General features: G+C 40.7%; 1 protein-coding gene across 1 annotated transcript in view; it reads right to left on the bottom strand.

Moving 5' to 3' along the window:
• Nucleotides 1-8,899: 8,899 nt before the first annotated feature.
• The window catches only part of Msn (moesin), a 73,304-nt gene continuing 56,660 nt past the window's right edge, over nucleotides 8,900-25,543 (bottom strand). Inside the window, exons 4-13 of the mRNA XM_021187425.2 lie at nucleotides 25,235-25,509; nucleotides 23,630-23,713; nucleotides 22,387-22,533; nucleotides 20,017-20,113; nucleotides 17,409-17,572; nucleotides 13,830-13,960; nucleotides 13,421-13,581; nucleotides 11,990-12,082; nucleotides 11,305-11,529; nucleotides 8,900-10,987 (exon numbers count right to left, since the gene is read on the bottom strand). Coding sequence (XP_021043084.1) covers nucleotides 10,823-10,987; nucleotides 11,305-11,529; nucleotides 11,990-12,082; nucleotides 13,421-13,581; nucleotides 13,830-13,960; nucleotides 17,409-17,572; nucleotides 20,017-20,113; nucleotides 22,387-22,533; nucleotides 23,630-23,713; nucleotides 25,235-25,509 — 1,542 coding nt within the window. The 3' untranslated portion in view covers nucleotides 8,900-10,822. The remainder of the gene's footprint in view (nucleotides 10,988-11,304; nucleotides 11,530-11,989; nucleotides 12,083-13,420; nucleotides 13,582-13,829; nucleotides 13,961-17,408; nucleotides 17,573-20,016; nucleotides 20,114-22,386; nucleotides 22,534-23,629; nucleotides 23,714-25,234; nucleotides 25,510-25,543) is intronic.

Genomic DNA, 25,543 nt, shown 5'->3' with positions numbered 1-25,543 from the left:
AAGCAACTTTGCTGATATTTCTCTCTTTTTGCTCTTCCATCTGTATGGACCTCTCTCCACACTACCCAATTAGAATCCTCCTCACGGTTTTTCCATTTCCTACCTCATATCACCTGTATCCTGCTATTCCCCACCCCCAACCCTTCCCCATGTATGGTCCCTTCATACTTCCAGCTTTCTGTGGTCATCCCATGTTCTATACTCACATCTGGATATTTGAGGATGGGAACCAGAGATGTGAGAGAACATGCAGCATTTTTCTTTCTGGATCTGTTATCTCAGTATATTCTTTTCTAGGTCCATCTATTTACATGTACATTTCATGATTTCACTTTTCTTCCCAGCAGAATAGTATTCCATTGTGTATATGTACCACATCTCCACTAACCATTTATCTTTTGAAGGACATTTAGACTGTTTTTACTCCCTAGCTATTGTGAAGGGCAGAAATGAACATGGTTGAGCAAGTATCTGTGGAGACAGATGACATCCTTTACATATGTTCCAAGGAGTCGTATTGGTGGGTCACATGGTAGATTCATTTTTACTTTTATTTTCTGATTATCCACACTAGTATGCAGATTAACTCACCAATTTGCAATCTGACCTACAGAAATCCTCTCTCCCTTAAACCACATCTACAATTGCTGTCAATTATTTTGTTAATCTTAGCCATTCTGATTGGGGTGAGATGAAACCTCAAAGTTGTTTTAATCTCCAGTTTGCTAATTGCCAAGGATGGTGAGCAGCTTTTGGTGTAGTCCTTAACCATTTTTATTTCTTCTATTGAGACCTCTCTGTTTAGATGCCTAGCCCAGTTTTTTTTAAAAAAAAAATGGGCTATTTGTTTCCTCAATTCTTTGTTTTGTGAGTTCTCTGAATATTCGGGATATTAATCTTCTGTCAGCAGTTTATCTGGCAATGATTTTCTCCCACTCTGTAGGATTCCTCTTCAATAGATTGTTTCCCTATCTGTACAGAAACTTTTTAGTTTTGAGTTCCCACTTGTCAACCATTGGCCTTAATCCCTGATCAAATGGAGTCTTCTTCACAAAGTCCTTGCCTACACCTGAATTTTATAAGCTGCTGCCTGTGATCAAACAAAAGAAAGAAGAAATTACGGATTTGTACTGTCATTTGTTACATAATTTATGAGTATTCTTTGTTTCCACGTATGGTATCAAGTTGCTGCTAGACTGGCATTCTTGCAACATGAAACACTTCATATTTACTTTTACTTTCAAAGTAGTATAAAATAGTAGGCTTCGCTATAGAATTTTCAAATAATAAATTTGTTCCAGTTGAATCTTCTTCCCCTTCATTATATTCAACCATCTGTGTGCCCCTTATATTCTCTCATCACCAGTCCTTCTTGGCTTCCCTGTCAACTGTGATCTTTTACCCACCTCCATTCCTTTGCACATCTTTTTATTCTCTTTTGGTCTCCTTTTTGGTTTTTTAAGGCATTACCAACAACATTTACATACATTTATAGAATATTACACACACACACACACACACACACACACACACACACACACACACACATGGTCTTCATATGAGAGAGCATGCAGTTTTTGTCTGGGTCTTGGTTACCTTGCTTAATATAGTACCCTCCCGATCCATCTATTTTCCAGCAAATTTCATAATTTCCGTTTTCTTTACCTTAGAATACAACCACATTGCATATATGGATGCAATCATTTGTCTGTGATAGGACACATAATTCTTTGGACATATTCTTTAGGGGTTGTATAACTGAAATATATCCTGACTTCCATAGTGGATATACTAGCTGGAACTCCCACCAGTGATGACCAGGGTTTACTTTCCCGCACATTCTCACTTGCATTTGTCGTCAGATTTTTTTGATAACAACTAACTGGGGTAAAGTAGTGTCCTGGTATTCTTTCATCAATAAGCTACAGTTATCTGGAAAATGGAACTCCAATTGAGGAAATGTCCTTGTCAGATTTCCCGTACTTACCTAAGTTGATCGATATTTCAAACGTTGTCCACTTTGGTTATAATACTACTACTATTAATATTTCAGTATAAGTTTTTGTGGTGCTGAAATTTGAAGCCAAATCTTTGTACATGATAGGCAAGCAATTTTGTGTGTTAGTTTTATTATTGACATATATTTTCACTTCTCTTGGATATATACTCTGGAATTGCAAGGCTATATGGTAACTATATTTAAGTTTTGAAGGTTCAGGGAATAAAATCAAGGGTCTCATACATGCTATGGAAGTTTTCTATCACTATGCCTCACTTTTACCCCCCTATATTGTTTTTAATGAACTTCCTAACGTGATGAAATCATTTTACATTAAAAATTAGTATGTGATGCTATTTTTGTTGTTGTTTGTTGAGACAGGGTTTTACTATGTGGCCCTGGCTGGTCTGGAACTCACCCTGATCCACATGACTATGCCTCTCTAGTGCTGGTACTAAAGGGGTGCACAATCACGCCTGGCTCAAGGATTTAATCTCTTTGCAATATAGTCAGCATTTATTATGATAGGAAGACTATAACAAATCTGTGAAAAGAGAGCTGGAGTTATGATGTGGACATCAGGGCACTATAAAAAGGACTGGGACTGTTCATTACCACCACCTCAAATGCAGGAAAGTGCTTCTTCCTGATTTCAGGATGGAATATAATGATGTGATCGCATGGGCATCTCAGGTAAAAGCAGATAGTAGGTGTGGTGTAATAACAGACCTTATGACTAAGTGTGATAAAGGAGCACTAACTCCAAGGTTAAGGCAGCATTGTAAGAAGACCCAGAGATAAAACAAGTTCTAAGTGGATCTCTGGCCAGCAGCTTTGTGAACATAGATGAGTCCCTTCTCTCTCTACAACTCCATCTATTCTAGTTTTGGTTTACTCTAGACCCTAGAACAGTGGTTTTACAAAGGTGTCTTGCTTTATAGTTGAAGTAAACCATGAAGCTATGACCTTCCTGCCTCAGCCTCCTGAGATTTCTGGGATGTGCTACCACACCCAGCTTGGAACATACCACACTCAGCATTTATTTCAAATGTACCAAATGATTATGATACACTCTGAGAAATAAGGTACTAAATATTTTCCAACTTTTTCAGTAACAGGATGCAAGACACTGTAGGCATATAGCTAAGTGCCTCCTACTTGGTGCCTTGTGGGAAGGACCTCCCTCCTCCCTGGAAAGTACAGGGTAGTGATGGGTATGTCTCAAGCCTGAAGCCCTGAACCATGCCTTCAGGCTGTGAAGATGACAGACAGAGCTTTCTGATAATCCTATTCAAGACTGCACACATGAACTAGAAATGAAAAATTTACACAGGAGTATGCCTTAGAGATAAAGGGATCATTAAAATCAGGCTTTCCCTTGAAATGATTTAAGCTTTCCCAGGGATGTGGATTTTATTGACTTCAGGTGATATATATTTCAAATTCCTCAGAGTATTGCTTTGGTTGAGTTAGGCATCTAGAAGCAGGAATTTTCAAATTCTAGGGCATATCAGTTAACTTGTTCTCTCCGATTCCCCATGCTTTGATTGTCTGCTGATAGAAATCAGATGCAGGGTTCTGCCCACCCCACCCCACCCCCTCATTTTTGTTTATGCGTGGTCATTTCTCTTTCTAAAATGCAATGGAATCTCATGTTGCAATTTCTGAAATTTACGACTGACATTTCTTTCTCTGTCACTGCTGCACCCCTGATTTACTATTCAAAATCTGAGTATCAAGTCATTGACAGTTGATTAAAGTGTGCTTATGGGCATGAGGACAGATGGAGGAATGACATCATGGCTCCCACTTCGCCATCTTCCAGATGGCACTTTCTAAGGAGAGATACCAGCATTCCCTCTTAGGCACAGCTTGCTTGCTCTTTGCTTAGAACCAGCTCTGTTTCCCTTAGACGTAGACAATGAGGCTGGCTTCCTTCTTCCTTCTTGGAGATGCTGAGGCATTTTCTGAATTTCTTGTTGAAATTAAAACTTCAAGCATTAACTACACTTCCTGCTTCAAATATTTTAATTAGACACAGCAAGAGAGCAGCCTTCTGACTTAGAGTTCTGACCTATTTTTGCATGAAATGACTCATTGTTGGGATTGTATTGAATGTTGGATTTCAGCTCTGTGTTTATTACCCATGCTGGATTTGTCTTCTGACAGTTAAATGCAAATGAGTCCCATGCTCTAATACTGCTGCTGGATTACTGGGACTCTTATCAATAATAAAATGTGTATATGCTGTACTTTTAAAGTACAACTTGATGTTTAAAGCAAAAGAGAAGTGGATCATACAGTCTCATTTATGTTTTCCGTTTTATACAACATAACATCTGTGAGTTCACCTAAATATATGTTTCATTAGTTCATTTATTTATATTCCTGAGTAACTTATCATTGTATAAGTACACTGAGATTCTGTTTATTCTATTCATCCAAGTTTGAGAGGTTTCCAGATGGACATTATTGTATAGAATATTGCCATGGATTTTTACCAATCCTAAATCTGATAGAGGTCTTATATCCAATATATACAAAGAGCTCAAGAAACTGGACTCCAAAAACTCAAAAAATCCCATTAAAAAATGGGGTACAGAGCTAAATAAAGAACTCTCAACTGAGGAATATCGAATGGTTGAGAAACACCTGAAAAAATGTTCAACATCCTTAGCCATCAGGGAAATGCAAATCAAAACAACCCTGAGATTCCATCTCACACCAGTCAGAATGGCCAAGATTAAAGATTCAGGTGACAACAGATGCTGGCGAGGTTGTGGAGAAATAGGAACACTCCTCCATTGCTGGTGGGATTGCAAGCTTGTTCAACCACTCTGGAAATCAGTCTGGCGGTTCCTCAGAAAATTAGACATAGTACTACCGGAGGATCCTGCTATACCTCTTCTGGGCATATACCCAGAAGATCTTCCAACTGGTAATAAGGACACATGCTCCACTATGTTCATAGCAGCCTTACTTATAATAGCCAGAAGTTGGAAAGAACCCAGATGTCCCTCAATAGAGGAATGGATACAGAAACTGTGGTACATTTACACAATGGAGTACTACTCAGCCATTAAAAACAATGAATTTATGAAATTCTTGGGCAAATGGATGTGTTTGGAGGATATCATCCTTAGTGAGGTAACCCAATCACAAAAGAAGTCACTAGATAGGTACTCACTGATAAGCGGATATTAGCCCAGAAACTTGGAATATCCAAGACACATTATGGAAAACAGAAGAAAATCAAGAAGGATGAACATTTGTGGATACTTCATTCCTCCTTAGAATGAGGAACATAACCCCCATGAAAAATTATAGGTACAGCGACAAAGTTTGGAGCTGGGATGAAGGGATGGACTATCCAGAGAGGACCCCATTCGGGAGTCCATCCCATCATCGGCCACCAAACCTAGATACTAATGCTCATGCCGGCAAGATACTGCTGAAGGGACCCTGATATTGTGGCCTCTTGTGAGGCTATGCCAGTGCCTGGTAAACACCGAAATGGATGATCACAGCCAGCTACTGGATGGAACACAGGGTCCCCAATGGAGGAACTAGAGAAAGTACCCAAGTACCTGAAGGGGGCTGCAACCCTGTAGGTGGAACAACAACAGGAACTAACCAGTACCCCCTGGGTTTGTGTTTCTAGCTGCATTTGTAGCAGAAGATGACCTAATCGGCCATCAGTGGGAATAGAGGCTCCTTGGTCTTCCAAACTCCATATGACCTAGCACAAGGCAAGGCCTGGGCCAAGTAGTGGGAGTGGGTGGGTAGGGGAACAGAGGTGGGGGGAGGGGTATGGGAAACTTTCGGGATAGCATTTGAAATGTAAATAAAGAAAATAATAATAAAAAAAAAAAGAAAATGAGAAAGGACTGCATGGAGAAAGGATGAGGACCAGGGAGAAGGAACACACACACACAAAAAAAAAGAATATTGCCATGGCATTCAGCAGATCCAAGCAGTCACTGTTTAGCAACACAGTGTAGAAAATAACAGGTTTCATTATGACGTTTTCATGTATGTAGCTGGACTTTGTTCATGCTCGCCCTCCTGCTCCCTTCCCCTTTTCCACTCATTAAAGAAAGCCTAAGCCATATTAAAGACCCATACGCAGTTGTAAGAAAAAATAAAGAGGAGCTGGGGATGACTCAGTGTGTTAAGAGTGCTTTCTGCTCTTGCAGAGGACCCAGGTTCAGGTCTGTCTCAGTCCCCACATGGCAGCTCACAACCTTATGTAACTTCAGTTTCAAGGGAGCTGACACTCATTTCTGCTCAGTACACAGATATAAATGTGGGTAAAACATCCATATAACAAAAATAAAATTATCTTTAAAAAGAAACAAAAGAAGTGACAAAGACACTAAGTAGGTAGATGTGTTACTAAGGTCCATCTGGTGGTGGCATCTTACAAATTATCATGAATCACTACCTAGATAATAACACTGAGACAATTATGATAGGAAACACAACATACAGAATGTGTTCTTCTGACAGCCACTCTTACCTTCTCACACAAGCTCTATTCTGCGCACTTCCTACCCTCTTCCTTTTCACTGTGTATTTATTTTTATTTCAGGAAAAGTCTGAAATGAGACTGGAACTGTGTAACCAAGGCTGACCTCCAAGGCTGTTACTACAGTGCTGTAGTTCCATGGTCAGCTTCTCTCCCTTATTCCTTAACTATTGGAAACCATTAACCTATTCTTCATTTCTGCAATACTTTTAAAAACATAAACATAAAACAGTGTGAAATAGTATCTTGGAATAACACCAATGCAACTCTGATGTATTCCCTCACATTTGTTAATTGTACTTGGGAGGTAGGGTCAGAAGGAGTGCCATAAATTTGAGGCCAACCTGGTCTACATAGTAAGTTCCAGGATAATCTGGGCTATGGTTCGAAAGACTGTCTCAAACAAACCAATGAACCAAAATAAACAAAACTCCTAAATGTATTGTATTATCTACTCAGGGGCGGGGGGGGTCAGAGTAGATAATTCAGATTCCTGGGTTCCTGCTCCACCTTCAATGCCAGCAGCATAGCATCTTTAATTTGATTAGAACTCCCTCTACATCTTTTAAGGGGCCTTTTTACGGCACTAGAATGATCTGGATATTACACTATCACCTCTAATCTATCTCAAAACCCTCAACCCAGACACACTCAGGTACTGTTTCTATTTATATTGTTTCCTGAGCCCTCGAGGTTGAACCTGGGGACTTGTGCATGGTAGACAAGCATTCTACCACTGAGCTACATCTTTAGCCCTCTCCTTGCCTTTTTTATTTTCCTGAATAGCACTTTTTGGTGAGCATACAAGTTCTTTGTGGTATATTTATTCATCAATATACTTTGTTTTCATGCATTCCTCCTCCTGTTGATCCTCACCTACTACTTTCTTTCCTTTCATCAAATAGTTCCCCTTTAATCCCAGCACTTGGAAAGCAGAGGCAGGCAGATCACTGGGTTCACGGCAAGCTTGGTCTACAGAGTGAGTTCCAGGACATTAAGGGCTACACAAAGAAACCCTGTCCTGAAAAAAAAACAAAAGATAGTCAAGGATTTCCTAGAACTCATTCTGTAGACCCAGACTGACAAGAGTATGTGATCTTTCTGCTTATGTCTCCTGAGTAACTAGGATTACAAGTCTATGTCACTGGATCTAGTTCCTTTTTGTTTGGGGGATGTTTTTGTTTGTTTATTTGTTTTATATTTTGAGACAGTATAAAGTAGTCCAAGTTGGCCTCAAACTCCAAACATAGTTGATACTTTGCCTCAAAAGCCAAAATTTTTGTTTGAAAAATTAATCTCTAAAGGAATATATCTAGCAGAAAAGTTGCCGAAGGATTGCTCTGAGAATTTAAGTGTAAGGGTGATAAACTAGTTTTCCTTCCAAATGTTTACTTCCCACGAAAGGGAATAAGTGGGAATGTCAGGTCAAAGAAATAGAAAGTTGTTATGTGGATCTCAATTTCCTCATCTGCAAACTGCAGATAACCACATCTAAGCTAAAGAATTTACATACTTTATGAACTTCAAAGTACCACATATACTATCGGCCTTCATTTCACACAGCATCCTCCACTGCTTTCTGTAACAGGACCCAAGATAGTTTCCCTGTCTTTTATTGGCAGTGCACTAAAGGGCTGTAGGGAATAAAATGAGTCAGAGGTCTTCTAGACAAGGAGGCAGAACAGGAGCTGACCCTTGCAGGCCAGAGACAAGGGGCTTCACTGTACCTGACGGCATATGCTTATACTATCAGCACTGGGGAGGCAAAAGCGAGAGAATTTTCAAGTTAAGGTCAACCTGGTTTCTTGCCTTCTAAGCTTGTATACCAAAGAAGCCTAGGAGTATCACTGGGTTAATGCAAGTCCTGTAGCCACACCAAAATGCTGGTTTGTGAGCCTTACCCTTTAACACAGTGGTTTTCAACCTCCAAATGCTGTGACCCTTTAATACAGTTCCTCATGTTATGGTGACCACCCAACCATAAAGGTTTTTTTCACTGTTAATTCATAACTATAATTTTGTTTCTGTGAAGAACCATGATGTAAAGGGTTTTGGAGACAAATAGGTCATGACACATAGGTTGAGAACCACTGCTTTAATCCCTTTTCTATTGCTCCAACACATACACGAAAACATGACATGAAGCAGAAGGGAGAAAAAAAAAAAAGAATACCTCAGTTAGTTCTATCACACCTCTAATCTTGGGACTTAATCTGGTTACTCTTGCTTTGGTGGTGTTTAAAGTCATTCCTTCCTATTCAAATAAGGACAATTATATTCCTCCTTCCACTAGAACTTAAGTCAAGGTAAACTGAGACCAAAGATAGGTAGCCTATGGACTAGAAATTACAGTGAAATAGAGAAAGACTGAGTCATAGTGAAGTCTTCCTAAATTTTATTGGCACTGAAATAGAACACAGATTGAGCATAAACCCCTCCAAAACAATTATTTAAAAACAAAAATACACAAAAAACCTGAATATAAATCCTACCCTTCTCCCCAGCCTCTGCGGGGGTGGGTTATTGCCCTTAATGCAGCTAGATTGCCCCCACAATTCCAGGTTTGAATTTAGCCAATATAGGACAGCTCACCAAGTGTCAATATAATTCACAGCAATGCATATAAGATTCCCCAAGGTTAAGTAAAAGGGGCATGGGCTGAGGGATGCTCTGGACTAGGGATACTGCATGGAGGGACAAGACAGCCTTTTGGGGACTGAACCCTGGGGAAAAGGCAAACAGGAAAAATAAAACCAAATACTAAGTACATTTTAAATGTATTGTATGACCTATAGTGACAGGTTAAGTCGCTAATACTGAAATCTTCTTACATTACATTTTTGGCAAAATATCATTTTTAATATAGTATATTCTTCTCAGACGTGGGGTGACGGTAGTAAAAAATAATGAAGCTAAAATGATCCTGTCCCAAGACTAATATCTCTAATAGTGCATTAGCAAAAAAGGTAGAAACCAATATTGTTAGATATCACTAGAATATATAATACTGGTAAAAATTAAAAGAGCACACATGTGACAAAAAAAGGGGGAGCAGCTGCTCCAAAGTGGAGAAAAAGGTGTGGGGGTGTGAAGGGACAAAGGCAGAATACCCAGCAGCTTTCTGTATTTCCAAGGGACAGCACAATGAATGATGAGGCCTGGGTTAGAGATTTGTCAGAAGCAGGGCCCACTCAGCACTTTGCACTGGGTAAGATGAGGAAGGACTGCTGGGTGACTGAGAGACAAGGGTTACTCTTACTCATCATACTGTGTATCTGGGAAGCAGGAACAGCGGACCAATTAGCTCCGGGGGAAGCTGTTTAGAAGTCCTGGCAGGAAAAATACTAATGCCAGGTACAAAAAGGTTTCTTCCTTTGCGGCAACAAGTTTAGATGCAACTGGCTAGGTTTGAGGTACTCATCCTCTCTGTCCTAGCTGGAAGAGATCTGGAGATTAGAGAGGGTAGGGACAGATTTAGAAAAGGAACCGAGAACCTGGACTATCATGGGCAGGGGTAGCCCTGACCACAGACCTCATTCAAGAGAAGAAAGGCTCCAATGATGTGCTGAGGCAGGGCGCTTTTTAGGTTGTTAGTGAATCTCTTGAATGTACTATTTCCTTTATCCTTCATCCCATCTTGATTAGAAACTAAGTCCCTAAACACAGACACAAGGCCCACTGGGCCTGGATTTGTAATAGGTCCAATATGGGAGGTAGAAGAAATAAGAATGGCTAAACATCTCTTTTATCCTCCAATCAGTACAAAGCCTAAATAACTGTAAAAGGGATAGACATTAAAAGTCCAAATCCTAAGTCATCTAAGTCATGTACTAAATGATAAAGCCAAGTCCCTACTTCTGTCCCTAAACAACACAATACCCCATCTTTGCAAATCACAGGACTGGGGGGAAAAAGGCAAGGGATGGGAGCTAGCTGTTAACCTACTTCACACTTGAGTCCCAGAGGACAACAGTAAGTGTATATGGGGATGGGGTGCTTGTCAAACCAAAAGGAATGTGCGCCTCTGAGCTGGGGAAATGCTCTATTCTAGAGAGCTAGGTTGAATGAGTGTGACAAAGAAGGAAAAGGAGATTCCATTGGCACCACAGTGGGCCATTTGTTTGCCCAAGGGTATGAGTGAGGAAACTAAGTTTGGTCCCATGGCTATACTGAATGTTTGGCATGGCTCCAAGGCTTTTGTAGTTAGTGGCTCCAGCACAGTGTTAGTTAGGCAAAACTATAGGAGTGTGGGGACAAGGAAGAAGGAGGAGGGGTCCCTGAAGGCTGAACGCCCACTACATGGACTCAAACTCATCAATGCGTTGTTTGGTGTTGCCCTGCCGGATCTGGCGCAGGGTCTTGTATTTGTCTCGTCCCAGTCGCATGTTCTCAGCATGGATCATGTCATTGGCAGTCTTCTTGGACTCATCTCGGGCATTGGCCAGCTCTGAAGTAAGGGCCTGTGAGGATGCAAGATGAGTCAGGGGTCAATGGCTTCATCTCATTTTAATTCTACTTCTTTGAGCAGATTTTTCTTTTTTTTTTTTAATGGTTTTCCTCTTTGCTAGCCATATAATCCATATGCACATGCGAACATGCACCACATAAAAACATTATAGGATAAATTAACGATGGTTGTCTCTTGAGAGTAGATCAGAATAATATTCCAAATATTCAAGTAGTAGTTTGGCTAGCTCGATATTTTCTGATTGTAAGAGTGGAGAGTAATAGGCTAGTATCACAGTCTCCTTGACTGTTGTTGGCCCTGCCTGGTTACCTTAAGATGCTTCTGCACACGCTCATTCTTCTCTGCCTCAGTGGTACGTTCCTCCTCACTGCGGTCCTTGGCCATAGCATCAGCCCGCAGATCGGCACTGGCCTCTGCTCCATTCTCATCCTGCTCATCGTGTTCATTCTCAGCAGGTTCTGCCACATGAGGTGTGCTCATGGCAGTCTTCAGCTCAGCACGAGTCTTCTCCAAGTCTTCCTGTACCATCTGGGCCTGTTCAGTGACAGAAAGAGAAGGACTGGTAGTCATATCAGGTATCTTGTGGCAACCCAATCATACCCTGAAAGACACGTCTAGTAAGAGGTAGATGCCAGTTAGGACAAATAGTTAGGACATGGCTCTAGCTGCATATGTAGCAGAGGATGGCCTAGTCAGTCATCAATGGAAGGAGAGGTCCTTGGTCCTGTGAAGGCTCTATGCCCCAGGTCTGCCAGGACCAGGAAGCAGGAGTGGGTGGGTTGGTGAGCAAGGGGTGTGGGGAGGGGATAGGGGGTTTTTGGAGGGGAAATGAGGAAAGGGGATAACATCTGAAATGTAAATAAAGAAAGTATCTAATAAAAAATGGTTTGTGTCAAAAAATGGGGAGTCTAAATCTAAGAAATGTAAGAAACTGGAATATACACATATAGCGTAATATCTCCCACAGTGCTTTGCCCTGGATTCTGTATCTTACCTTTTGCTGCCATTCCACAGCCTCACTTTCCTTCTTCTTTCGAGCCATTTCCAGCTGGGAGATCCGTGCCGTCAGCTCTGCCATTTCTGAAGCCTACAGGCATATTAGAAGCCTGTGAGAGCTTGACCTTTGGGTTTTCTGGGTCCAGATGCCTGTAACCCCAGTCCCTCTGATGAATTGGTAGGAAACCAGCTGCTCCATTTCTTGCTGACCTAGTGACTTTTAACCAAATTACTCCAACCTTTACTCCTTCATAGGTCAGAGCTCCCCTCCTACACTACAGGCCTCCTTAAGGCAGACAATTGGTCATCTCTGTCTCTCTGTCTCTGTCTCTCTCTGTCTCTCTCTCTTAAGATTTATTTATTTCATTTATTTGAGTACCCAGTCGCTGTCTTCAGACACACCAGAAGAGGGCATCAGATCTCATTACAGATGGTTGTGAGCCACCATATGGTTGCTGGGATTTGAACTCAGGACCTCTGGAAGAACAGTCAGTGCTCTTAACCACTGAGCCATCTCTCCAGCCCCTCTGTCCCTCTTCTTTTCTTCTTCCCCTCTTAATGTTGCCAAATATGCATGCAGTGGGGCCTCAGCAAAGCTTGGAAGCCACTGCTTGAAGTAGCAAACCCTTCGCTGTTAACCTAGGGTTCCATCAAGACTGCTACCAGAGTAAATAAATACTAATATCACAGGAAACCTCTACAATGTGGAAAAGTTTCTGCACACCCTCATCCCTCGGGCAAATTTCTCATGACATCTTTTTCTTGAGAGATATCAGCACATCAGTACTACAAGGGAAGAGACTATTTTAAGCCATAGATTCTTAACTTTCAAGTCACAGATTCCCTAGCTTAACACATGATTTCAGGGAGGGAATCTTTCCAATGGAGAAAGAAATGTTTGTAAACCTTCATCAAACACAGCTGCGACCTTTGTCCAGTCTCTAGGCCTCCATGATTGCCAATTTGCTTACTTGGTCACCTTATTCTGCATGGGGTTTAATTCCATAAGGCTATGAAAGAAAGAAAGAAAGAAAGAAAGAAAGAAAGAAAGAAAGAAAGAAAGAAAGAAAGAAAGAAAGAAAGAGAGAGAGAGAGAGAGAAAAGAAGAAGAAGAAGAAGAAGAAGAAGAGAGAGAGAGAAAGAAAGAAAGAAAGAAAGAAAGAAAGAAAGAAAGAAAGAAAGAAAGAAAGAAAGAAAGAAAGAAAGAAAGAAGAAATGATGTCAAAGAAACACCAGTATGTACTTTCTCTTTTCCTTTCTTGGGTTACAGGTTGAGATCTCTATTTCGAATGTACTATTAGAGATCTTTGGGATACAAACTAGAAAGGCACAGGCATGCAGGCAAAGGGATTTATAAACCAGTAAGCAGGGTATAGGGGTCAAGCAAGAAAAATGCATGCATACAACCCAGCCTAGGATTCAACTTTACCAGCTGTTCCTGGGTCTTCTTCTGGTCCCGAGAAGCCTGCAGCAGAGCCTCTTTGGCTTCTTCAGCTTCTTGACGCTCCTTGGCCAGCTTTTCGGCCTCACTCTGGGCACGCTTCCGTTCCTGCTCAAGTTCTAGGGCCCTGCGGGTCTGTTCTTCCAGTTCTGGTAGAAAAACAGGAAAATGATGAAGGGCTCAGAGATGAAGATGGCACAGTAACCTGATTCCTGAGAATTTTCCACTTCATAGTGCAGTAGGCGAGGGTTCTAAGGATTTTTCTTAACATTTTTTTAATCTATTCTGTACCACACCTAGACTATGTAATGTTGTTCTGCAGCTTGGGGGGGAAAGAATGTACACCTTAGGTGAGGTTCTGAGGAGACTCAACTTCCACAGTGAATCCAAGCCTCACCTTGCTGGGCCTTCTTAGTCTGCTCCTCAATCTGCTTCAGCTTCTCCATCAGCTCTTCCTTCTCCCGTTCAATCTTCTCCTTCTCTTTTTCGGCCAGTTCACGCTTCTTCTTCTCATTTTCCAGTAGAGCACTAGAGAAGAGAAGGAGGAATGAAACAGGATAGCAAGGCTGCGTGGATCTTGAGGGGTTCCAGGAAATAAGTCTGTCAGGCCTCAGCCTCCCCATACTCTCATATAATCGAGTCATCACACCATAGTTCCACATAGGCTTCCATGCTCAGTCCATTTACCCTGAACGCATGAGGTTTAAATGGGAATGCTGGTACGGCAAGCAACCAACTAGGCGGCTTTGCTCTCGTTCTCCACCTTCCATATGTAACATGATTTATTAACTTTGCACACTGTCTTGTAGCTTTATAGCAAGGTAAGTTTTGGCTTTGTGCTCCAAATATTGGCTAGGGCTAACCTTGCCTGCCTTCAACCGTAGCTCTGGGTTCCCTCTTCCCAGAGTTTATTGCATATCTAGAATAAGTATTTACTTTTTCTGGCCTCACTATCTATTCAAGGAAGCATTCTTTTTGTTTTAAAGACTTTACTAATTTATTTTATTTTATTTGTGTGTGTGTGTGTGTGCGTGTGTGTGTGTGCGTGTGTGTGTGTTTCCTGTACATATAGAAGTGCATAACATGCATGCAGTGCCCATGGCATCCAGAAGAAGGTGCCAGAGTTATAGATGTGAAAGTGGAGTTACAGACGGTTGAAAACTGCCATGTAGGTTCAGGGAATCAAACCTGGGTTCTCTGCAAGAGCAATAAGTGGTCCTAACTGTTGAGTCATCTCTTCACCCTCTAGGAGGCAGTCTTACACCTCAGCAAGATGTTTTACTCTGAGACCTTTCAGAATGCTTGGCACACACTTTTCCATAGCACATTTCACAACTGCATATGCTAAATAATTTGTTTACTTTATCTGTCTACTTTATCTATTCTCCTACTAGAATAAACTTCACAAGAAGAGAAATTTTTCACTGCTCAGACTGTGAGAGAGATGCTGTGAGCATATATATGTATGTACATCCCTCACTCTGTTACTGTACTGTGAGGTTTAACAGGGTTTGTCCTAGTTCAGTAAACTACTCCCAAAATCTTGATAATATTTTTCTTAATAAATGAGAACTCTGGGCTGTCAAAATAGCTCAGTTATAGAGTACTTGTCTCATATTCACAGGGTTTTGAGTCTAAACCCTAATGCTTGGGAGGTAAAGTCAATGTTAGTTACATATGTGTTGTATGTATGAATGCATACATGCATTTGTGTGTGTGTGTGTGTGTGTTTGTGTGTGTGTGTACATATATGTATTAGAACCGGTTTCAATGTTTAAAAAAATGATCATTTTGTTTTTATTTACATTAAGACAGGACCTCACTATTTAAGCTTGGGTGGCCTTGAACTTGTAACAACTTTGTTCCACCAAACTAAGCTATCCTTAGCTTCTAAATCATCATATATGAAGTCATTTCTCCACATTTCACTTCTTCCAGAACCTAGCAGCCACCAATATACACTGGTATGTATGTGTGTGGGGGTGGAGTATTTCATTTGGAGATTGTATTATATAAATGGAATATACAATATGTAACTTGGCATACTTCACACTTTCACTAAGCATAATGTTTAGAGTATATTACATTGCTACACAGATGGATAAAAACTATTCTGCTATGGTTTGTCTCCTACATAAGTTCGTGTTTTAGAGGCCCTGTCCTTAGTGTAAAGGCAATGAAAGGCAGTGAAGGGGTGTTGGATTTTGTCAAATGCTTTCGTGGTTTTTGTCTTTGAGTTTGTTTATGTAGTTGATTACATTGATGGATTTCCTTATATTAAACCATCCCTGCATCCCTGGGATGAAGCCTACTTGGTCATGATGAATGATCATTTTGATGTGTTCTTGGATTCGGTTTGCGAGGATTTTATTGAGTATTTTTGCATCGATATTCATAAGGGAAATTGGTCTGAAGTTCTCTTTCTTTGTTGGATCTTTGTGTGGTTTAGGTATCAGAGTAATTGTGGCNTCATAGAATGAATTGGGTAGAGTACCTTCTGTTTCTATTNTGTNGAATACTTTGAGGAGAGTTGGAATTAGGTCTTCTTTGAAAATCTGATAGAATTCTGCACTAAACACATCTGGTCCTGGGCTTTTTTTAGTTGGGAGACTATTAATGACAGCTTCTATTTCCTTAGGTGATATAGGCAGTGAAACTTTTATTAGATGGGCATGAGTGGAAGATGATTAGGGTAACCACTTTCAAAAAGGATGCTCAGGAGGGGTTAAGTTTCACAATATGTTTTTTCTTCTTCTAAGAAGAAGTTGTCACAATTAACTCTACCATCTCTTCTGAATCCTCATGTCCGTTGTATTACAATGCAATATGGGGCTCATGACAGATCTGGCCATCCTATCTTGGATTTTTCAGCATCCAAAAAAACATGAGTAAAAATACCCTCTTTATTTTTTGAAGTACTCAGTGTTAGGTCATTTATTATAACAACATGAACTAGGTTAAGATACATTCTATGGGATAGAGAGATGGATTAGTGTTTAAAAGCAATTGCTGGTCTTGAAGATGGTCAGAGTTTGGTTGCAAGGCCCTGCATCCAGTGGCTCACAGCCACCTTTAACCCCAGCTTCAGGGTACCTGATGAGCTCTTCTGGCCTCTCTACATGCACCTGTACTCCAGGAATGTGTTCACTCATGCACGTGCATTTGCAAGCACACAATTAAAACCAAAGTACTTATTAGAAGATACATTCTATTATGTATATCTAGAACTTATTTATTTATCTCTTGGTATTTACTAGATTATTTTCTACCATTTTTAATTTTGAGGGTTACTTTACCTAGGAATGGGATAACAAGATTATATAGTAATTCTGTATTTTATCTTTTTGAGGAACTAACTTCTACCACTTTATAGTCCCACCAGTAATATGCATGAATTCCTAATTTTTTTCAGAACATCACCAGTACTTATATTTCAATTTTATTTCTTATATTCTCACTAATAAGCATAAAATGGTAACTGATTATGGTTTTCATTTGCATTTCTGTAATGATTAAGGATATTTTCTATGTTTTAGACTATTTGTCTATCTTCTTTGAATAAATAACGTCCTGGAATCCTACGATATTGATCAGGAAGTCTGAGATCAGAATCGCAGTTCCTACCTCTCTTGCTGCTAACCCTCGGATTACACTGAACACACTATGGGCATTGTAGGGGAAATTCTGAGGGCTCTGCCTGTCTCTGCTCAACCCAAGTAAAACTGTGCACAGACTCTTCAGCTACTACCATTCTACTTGCTAGTTCACGGATAGCAAACCATAATGTGCACAGTAATGGCATGAAAGTCATAGACAATAGGAAACTGTGCTGAGACTAAATATCTGGGGTGTCCTCCCTTCCAACTTACAAGTCCCTTGTCCTGGGCTGATTCCACTCCCTAAGCAAGCTAGGAACCTTCCGAAGCTTCCTTACCACTGCACTAGTCCTAATTCCAACACTCTATATAGCACCTACCGTTCCATCTGCTTCTGGTGCTTCTCTTCCCGAGCCTGGGCCTTCATCTGCTGCACCTCAATGGTGTCGGGCTTGCGCCGACGCATGTACAGCTCATGATTTCCCATGCACAGGGCCAAGATCCGCTTGTTAATCCGAAGCCGGGGAGCATAGAACACAAAGTCCTGAAGGGAAAACCGAAGGCCTTAGGGTTAGCAGGATGGCTGACATGTGCCCTTGCACACGCACATGCATGCCCACATGCACCAAATAATAATAAACTTTAAAAAATAAAATTCTGAGGAAAGCTTTCTGTAAAGCTAAGTTCCAAAGTATTGGAAAGATGGTGTAATTCAATCCATTTGTATTCCAGTTGGGAGTACTAATTACCAGAGTAAGGAAAATATTTTTTGTGGAGTCAGGTATCAGAGTAGCGGTAGACTCAAGAGTAGAACCTATGGGGGCTGGTGAGATGGCGCAGTGGGTAAGAGCACCCGACTGCTCTTCCAAAGGTCCAGAGTTCAAATCCCAGAAACCACATGATGGCTCATAACCATCCGTAACAAGATCTGACACCCTCTTTTGGAGTGTCTGTAGACAGCTATAGTGTACTTATATATAATAAATAAATAAATCTTTTTAAAAAAAAAAAAAGAATAGAACCTATGATTCTTATCTTTGACACCAGTGCTCTTTCCTCCAAACAACAGTTTTTCTCCAACTCTGCTCATGAAAAGCGCCCTGGGGCCAGCAAGATGGCTCAGAAAGTAAAGCTATCAGGCTTAACAATAAGAGTTTGATCCCCAAAAACAATACAGTGAAAGAAAAACCACTCTATCTAGCAAGTTGTCCTCTGACCTCCACTTGTGCACCTTTATATTCCCTCTACACACACAAAAAAAATAAATACAGAGAATTGAAAAATAAATCTAAAGAAAAAACAACCTAAAACACTTGCTTAAAAGTATCTTTTTCTGTAATAGTATTTTGTTTTAGTTTTCAAAATAAGTGTATGACTGATTCACAGGTTGGAGCTTAAGAGGCCATGATCTTTGCATTAAGTCAGTATGGAAGTCAGCCACATGGTAGGAAAGTAACTGCATGGCCGGGAGATCTTTACAGAAAGTATGAAAAAGCCAAAAGCCCCATAGAAAGTATACATAGGTTCTAGTCAGCAATCACAAGAAAACTGCAGAAGAGAAGGAAAGGTAAAGTTGTTTCCCCATGTCAGGATACAGTAAGATGAGCAGATCCAACAGAAGCCCATGGCAGCTCATAGGGCCTAAACTACAGAGGAGAAACTCTGGGAAGAAAAAGTACACCCCCTCATTAGAGAGACACTTATTCCTACTACGTACTTATTCTCAGAAGGCAGTGCTAAGAAACTTACACATTTCTGAGAAGCGCTCCCTTAGCCAGGTGACTAACTGACCCAACTGAATTAACTCTTAAGGGAACATGTAATGTCATGTCTCTCTAGAGACCTAACTACTGATTCTCAAAGGGCCTCTTCTACGAGGTAACTGATATTCTCATCGACAGGTCCACCATGGGATTCTGAACCATCTCTGTAATCTCTAATAAGTGAGCTTTAGTTATGGGAAACCAGGTTGTTAAGTACACAAATATCTAAATTTCCTAAACTTCAATTATCTTGATTATTATTTGTTTAAAAACCTTTCATTTCTGCTGGCTTTTTATTTATTTTACTCAGAACTACTACATGAACACTAATACATCGCTCCAACTTCCTTGTGTTTTTCCCCAAGGCCATTATCTCTTCTTTAATTATTATTGTCACACACTATATAAATTAATAAACTAAATATAATAATAAAAAGGCAAAATTTAGAGGATCTAGAAATACATGCACGTCATCCCAGCACTCAGAGGCCAAAGGCAGAAAGGTCTCTTTAAGTTAAGGCCAGACTATGAAACCCTGTCCAAAAAACTTGTGGGTAAAGAAATAGAGAGCATGTAAACGTGTTTAATCTTCCTTTATTACAAGTCTTAAAAGGACGAGGCAGTGGTGGTGCACGCCTTTAATCCCTGCACTTGGGAGGCAGAGGCAGGCGGATTTCTGAGTTCGAGGCCAGCCTGGTCTACAGAGTGAGTTCCAGGACAGCCAGGGCTACACAGAGAAACCCTGTCTCAAAAAACCAAAACATACATACATACATACATACATTTAAAAAATAAATAAATAAAATTTAAAAAACAGTCTTAAAAGGTAAATTTGTAATGCCATCTTTGGGTTTGAAGTCCTGGCTCTGCCATTTTGCACAATTAAACATAAGCCAACTACACCAAGAGTCCATTCTGGAGGCTTAGGAAGGTGAGGCAATGGGCGAAGCACAGCACTTAGGACTGCCTGAGCTTGCCCTCCCCCAGACAGAGTTGGGTACTAGAGTGGTACCATGTACAGAATATCACCTGGCCACTTCTCAACATCAACTTCCTCTTAGATTTTACTTTCCATTTGTGCTTCCTGGTCATTCGTACATGTGACACACAACAGAAAATGGAGAGACAGATGAATCCAATGACATGTTTGCTCTTAATATTACCTAAATCTTGGTGTGGGGGGGGAAGAACCTGCTGCAAAGAGTCAGACAGAGAAGTCACTCACCGGGGCCTTTTTGTCAATAGGCTTGATGACAAATTTCTTATCATTGAAAGAGATATTCCTGATTTCACTCCACGGGAATCCAATCTTAGGAGTCAGTCTGTAGAAAGAAACAGAGGCCAACAACATCATGACAAAGGCAGAGCAAGAAGGAAACAGCCTTAGTGCCTTGCCCTCACCACCACCCACCCCACTCTATCCCCTAACGCACACCTCTCCCTTGAGGAGACAGACCTATTGTCAGACTCAGCTACTGTTATCACTTAGTGCCAGTTGTTTTGTTCCACTTGGGGTTGAAGCAATTACCTTGTATGAACCTTCCGGAGCATCTGTGGCCCTACTTAACAGAAAACCTATACAAAATTGTTAAACTTGGAAAGATAAATAATGCGCCCTAAGACTCAGGTAGTAAATGGAACAACAGTCTGATGATTTCATCCTTACTGAGAGCAGACCAAGGGGGAAATAAGCCATAAGACAATATGATAGCAAGGCTCATAGGCTAAAAGTCAGTTCATTGTAACATGGGACTTGGACTTTATGAACCCTGACAAGATAGATTCTAGGTCAGCACTCTCCAAAAATTATCAGGGTAACATTTATAAAATTTTAGTGGCTATATTAAAATGGATAAAGAGGAAATATAATGACCTAATTATGAAGGTTTAACTAACTCAATAAATATAAATACTATCATTTGAGCACATAAATCAACATTTTAAAACTATATTATACATACATTTTACATTACAGTGGTTTGAATTATATTAGACTGGGAAAGGGAATGGGACAAGGTCTCACATAGCCCAGGATAGCTATTGTGCCGACTAGTTTTATGTCATCTTGACACAAGCTACAGTCATCTGAAAGGACAGAACCTCAACAGAAAAAAAAAATGCCTCTATAAGATCGGGCTGTAGGGCATTGTTTTGATTTAGTGATTGATGGAGGACCAACTGCTTTGTGGGTGGTGCAATCCCTGAACTGATGGTGTTGGGTTCTAAGAAAGCAGTCTTAGCAAGCCATGAGAAGCAAGCCTAAGCAGTATGACTTTATGGCCTTTGCCTCAGCTCCTGCCTCTGGGTTCCTGTTGTGCTTGAGTTTCTGTCCTCACTGCTTTTAATGATGAATACAAAAGTGTGAGGAAAATAAACCCTTTCCTCCCCAAGTTGCTTTTGGTCATGATATTTCATCACAGCAATGATAACTCTAAACTAAGACAGCCATGAATTAACTATGAAGCTAAAGCTGACTTGGAACTCCTGATTCTTGCTACCTGACTGTTCTGAGTGCTAGGATAATAGACATGTATCACCATACCCAGCATGGTTTACATAGTCAATGACTCCCAAAAGGCCATTGGTTGAAGGCTAGGTCCTCAGAATACAGTGTTATTAGTGGTGGCATAACTTTTTGAGCAGGGCCTGGTTGGAGGAAGTAGATTATTGGGGGCATGCCCTCAAAGAAGACATTGGAATTCCACTCCCTTGCTCTTTCATTGTCTATTTCCCAGACACCAGGAGGTGAGCAACTACATGCTCTCCACCATGAAATTCTACACGCCCAACACAATACAGGCCCAACACAGTGGCATCAAGTAAATGCAGACTGAAAACTCTGAAAGTACAAGCCAAAATCTATCTTTCCTCCTTTAAGTTGGCTTCTCTCAGGTATTCTGTCATAGGTACAGAAAGATGATTCGCACAATTGTTCTTGAAAGTGTGGTATGCAGGTTTTGTTTATGACATATCTCAGTTGTAATAGTACTTCAAATGATCAATAGTCACATATAGCTAGTGACTATCATAATAGATAGTACAACCCTAGTCAATATAGGATGAAGGAAGGTGTACAATCATCTTGGCTGGACTTAATTGGGTAGAAAAATAACAGGTAGGACTCAAGTGGTCTTACTCTGTGGTAACGGATGACACCTATGTTTAAGAGTGATCCAAATAGGAGAGGTCTTTGGTCTTGTGAAGATTCTAGGCCCCAGTATAGAGGAATGCCAGGGCCAGGAAGTAGGAGTGGGTGGGTTGGGAGGTAGGGGTAGTGGGGAGGGTATACGGGACTTTCGGAGAGGAAACTAGGAAAGGGGATAACATTTGAAATGTAAATAAAGAAAACATCTAATAAAAAATAAATCTTAAAAAAAATATGACTCCCTAAATATACCACAATATCCCAGAGTGCTATCAGGGCACTGAAACTCTAATGTCTACTTTGTATAATCTTAACTGAAGATATTTAAATGACAATGTTCATCCTGCTATATGTTTATTCATAATTGAGTTAGACGGAAATAAAATATTTTCATATAATTTTTTTTTAAAAAGGAGTGATCCAAATAACTGAGAGAAGTCTGAAGCATACCTGTCATTCTGCTCATAGATGTTGAGACCCAAGGCATCCACACCCAGCCAGAGCTCTGAGCCTTTCTTGTTCTTGATGCTGAAATAGTTCACACCATACATTTCCAGGTCTTGGGCAATCTTGAGATATTCCAGGACAGCATCCTCCCTATATGATACAGAATAGGAGAGGGGTATTGTCACAAAGTAGAGCTTCCATAGCAGACCCAGCAACATGGAAAGCCAGCTTTCTCTGTTTCTGGCAATGGTCTTGGTAGCAGGATTAGGAAATGGAAAGAACTTAAGCAAGTGATTAGTAACAAGAAAACACATTATTTCTGTTAACTAAAAGCTTCTGACAGGAACCTAAAGAATAAGAACAGTCTGTCCCTTGTTGGCCTCTAGAATATTAGCTGTTACAGAAAGTACATTCTCCCTCCCCTGCATTTCGACAGCCTCTTAAAAATAAGATTTGTTTCTCAACTAGACGGCTACAAAATGCTCTCTTATTTAGAGAGCTCCTTTTCCATTTATTTTTAGGGGAGCAATGACAAGATAGCCCAGAAACTTCCTGGAGACCCTGATCTTCCTTCCTTTTCATTGTACTCAAAACTGTTTATTTAGGATATAGAGAGTGGTAAACATGCCTGTAATCCTATAATCACCCATACTGTGTGTTCAGGATCAACGTAGGCTACATAATGAGATCATTTCTTTAAAGAACTTCTAGGGCTGGAAAGTTGGGTCAGTTGGTCACAGCATGACCAGCAAGACTGACAACCTGAGTTCAGATACTGGGACCTATATGATAGAGTAGAAGAAAATAGACTCCCAAAAGTTGGTCTGACCTCCATATGTGCACCCTGGCATAAAGCAGAGGTGTGCATGACGTGTGGACACACACACACACACACACACACACACACACACACACAGACAGACAGACAGAGACAGAGAGACAGAGACAGAGAGACAGAGAGGGCATAAAAATAAAAATAATAGAAATAAAGTCCTGATGTTATAGTTAATGATCTTTTCAACTTACAGTCCTTTGCATCAAAATTTTGCTCTTAAGAATTTAAAAAATGCCTAAAATAAATCACAGTCTTACAATGATTCAAGGTTGCTGTCTATATTTAAATATCAAAATCATCCCTAGTCTCTCTTTCTTAAAATCCTCACCTAATAATTTGTCTTCTTTGTAGACACCATCCTCATTCTCCTTACAAGGACAGTGAAGCTCATGGCTATCAGGGGAGGTTTACCTGAGCATGCCCCGGTGTTCCTCATGCCACACCTGGATCCGCTCTTCCCACTGGTCCTTATTGAGTTTGTGCTGCTCCAAGACTCTAGAAAGATAGTCAGTGGTCAGTAAAGTAGACCATAGGCAGGAAGGGAGGGAGGCTCACTTAGCTCTCTATGGAGTTGATGCAAATGAGAAGTTCGCCCACTGAAGTATTGCTGGATTCATACTGAAAATTAGACCTGAACACACTGAAGCAGGCATAACGAACTTCCTAAAGGAAGCACTCCAAGAACAGATGAACAAACAGAAAATGGAATTATCCTCTTTAGTCACCCATATGTTTCTTTGTTGTTGTTGTCTGAGGCAGGCTCTGTTTGGTTGTTTGTTTGATATGGGTTCTCTCTATTATATACAGCTCTCCTATCCTGAACTCACTATGTAGACCAGGCTAGACTCAAACTCAAGAGAGCTCTACTGCTTCACCACCCCAAGTGCTGGAATTAGAAAAAAAAAATAAACCAGGCCAGATCCTCTTTATACCATTAACCACAATGCTAATAATGGGTTGCATCTCCCAGCTCAACAAGAATATACAGGTGTCTGTGATGAGGGGCTAACAGTAAAGACAGGCAGAAATATTCTCTCCTAGATCCTCTTAGAGACAACAGTTGGTGTTTATAAGACAGCTTTGCATACAGATCAGGGAAGTAGTCACAAAATACTCTGAGGGAAACCAAGAGGCCCAGCCCATAGTTCTACTAGATTGTTAAACAAGATGCTTTAAAGATGCCATCTCAGACATCATGCCACTGACTAGGAAAGAGTCCCAGGGCACAATTACCATCCCTATCACCATCTGTGGAGTGTGTACACACCACAGCTCAAGCTTAATTTTTCTTCTCCTTTTCTAATCTAAAAGCCTGTGGAAACAAATGGCCATCTGATACAAAATGAAATAAACCCCTCGTGCATTAAAAAATTCAAGAAATTGGGGGTTCAGATCAGTACTGCCAAAAAACGTCAGCTATGGGAGATGGGGCAAATCAGAGTCAGAACACCTATATCCTAATTTCCTGAGCCAGAAAATAAGGACAACGCTTGCCTCATTTATTTAGCATTGTCATGATGTTAAAATAAAAATATCAAGTGTTTAAAAGCTTTCACCTTCGACGTTTACAAAATCAGAAAACTGTACAATGGTGCCCGTGGTTTGCATATTTCTCTCTCTCTCTCTCTCTCTCTCTCTCTCTCTCTCTCTCTCTCTCTCTCTCTCCTGTGAATTCCTATAATAAAATCTCATCAGTGAAAGAGAAATGGAACCATGGGAGAGAACAAAAACAAATCAACTCATCTTTCCTTCTACGTCAGCACCTATCCCCAGGGTAATGGAGCTTTGATATCAAGGAGCAAAGGGGAAAAAGAGCTTTTCAAGGACCGGAAACAGAATAGGATACAATAAGAAATGCAAATGTGTCTCGGCAGCACAGCACAGTCTTCAGACAGAACTCAATGGGAAAAAAAAACACCTTCTCTGGCAGCCTGGATGGAGTGGGGATTATTGGGCTTTGTGTGCCACCCTTTACACACTTCAGCCAGGTCAAAGGAGGGCCGGGTTCTGCCTCACCTTTGGGGCAGCAACTTATCCCCAGCCAGGTAGCCAGACTTGTGCACTTCCTTATTGAAGTCACCATACTTCGACTGGACGGCATACGAAGCCAACAGCACAGCAGTTTCAGGTGGACAATAAATGTCATCGTTGAGAATACCCTCCTTCACTTGCAGAAAGAACAGGCGCTGGGTGATATCCTGGATCAGTTCTTCAGATACATCCTCTGGGTAGAACTTGGCCCGGAACTTGAAGAGCAATGGACTTTCCTTCCGCACATCCTGTGCAGTCACCTGGGAGGAGCAAGGAGGTTAACAAAGACTTCCC

Source organism: Mus pahari, chromosome X (assembly GCF_900095145.1).
Source record: "Mus pahari chromosome X, PAHARI_EIJ_v1.1, whole genome shotgun sequence".
NCBI classification, from domain to species: Eukaryota; Metazoa; Chordata; class Mammalia; order Rodentia; family Muridae; genus Mus; species Mus pahari.
This window is presented reverse-complemented; position numbering and strand designations above follow the sequence as displayed.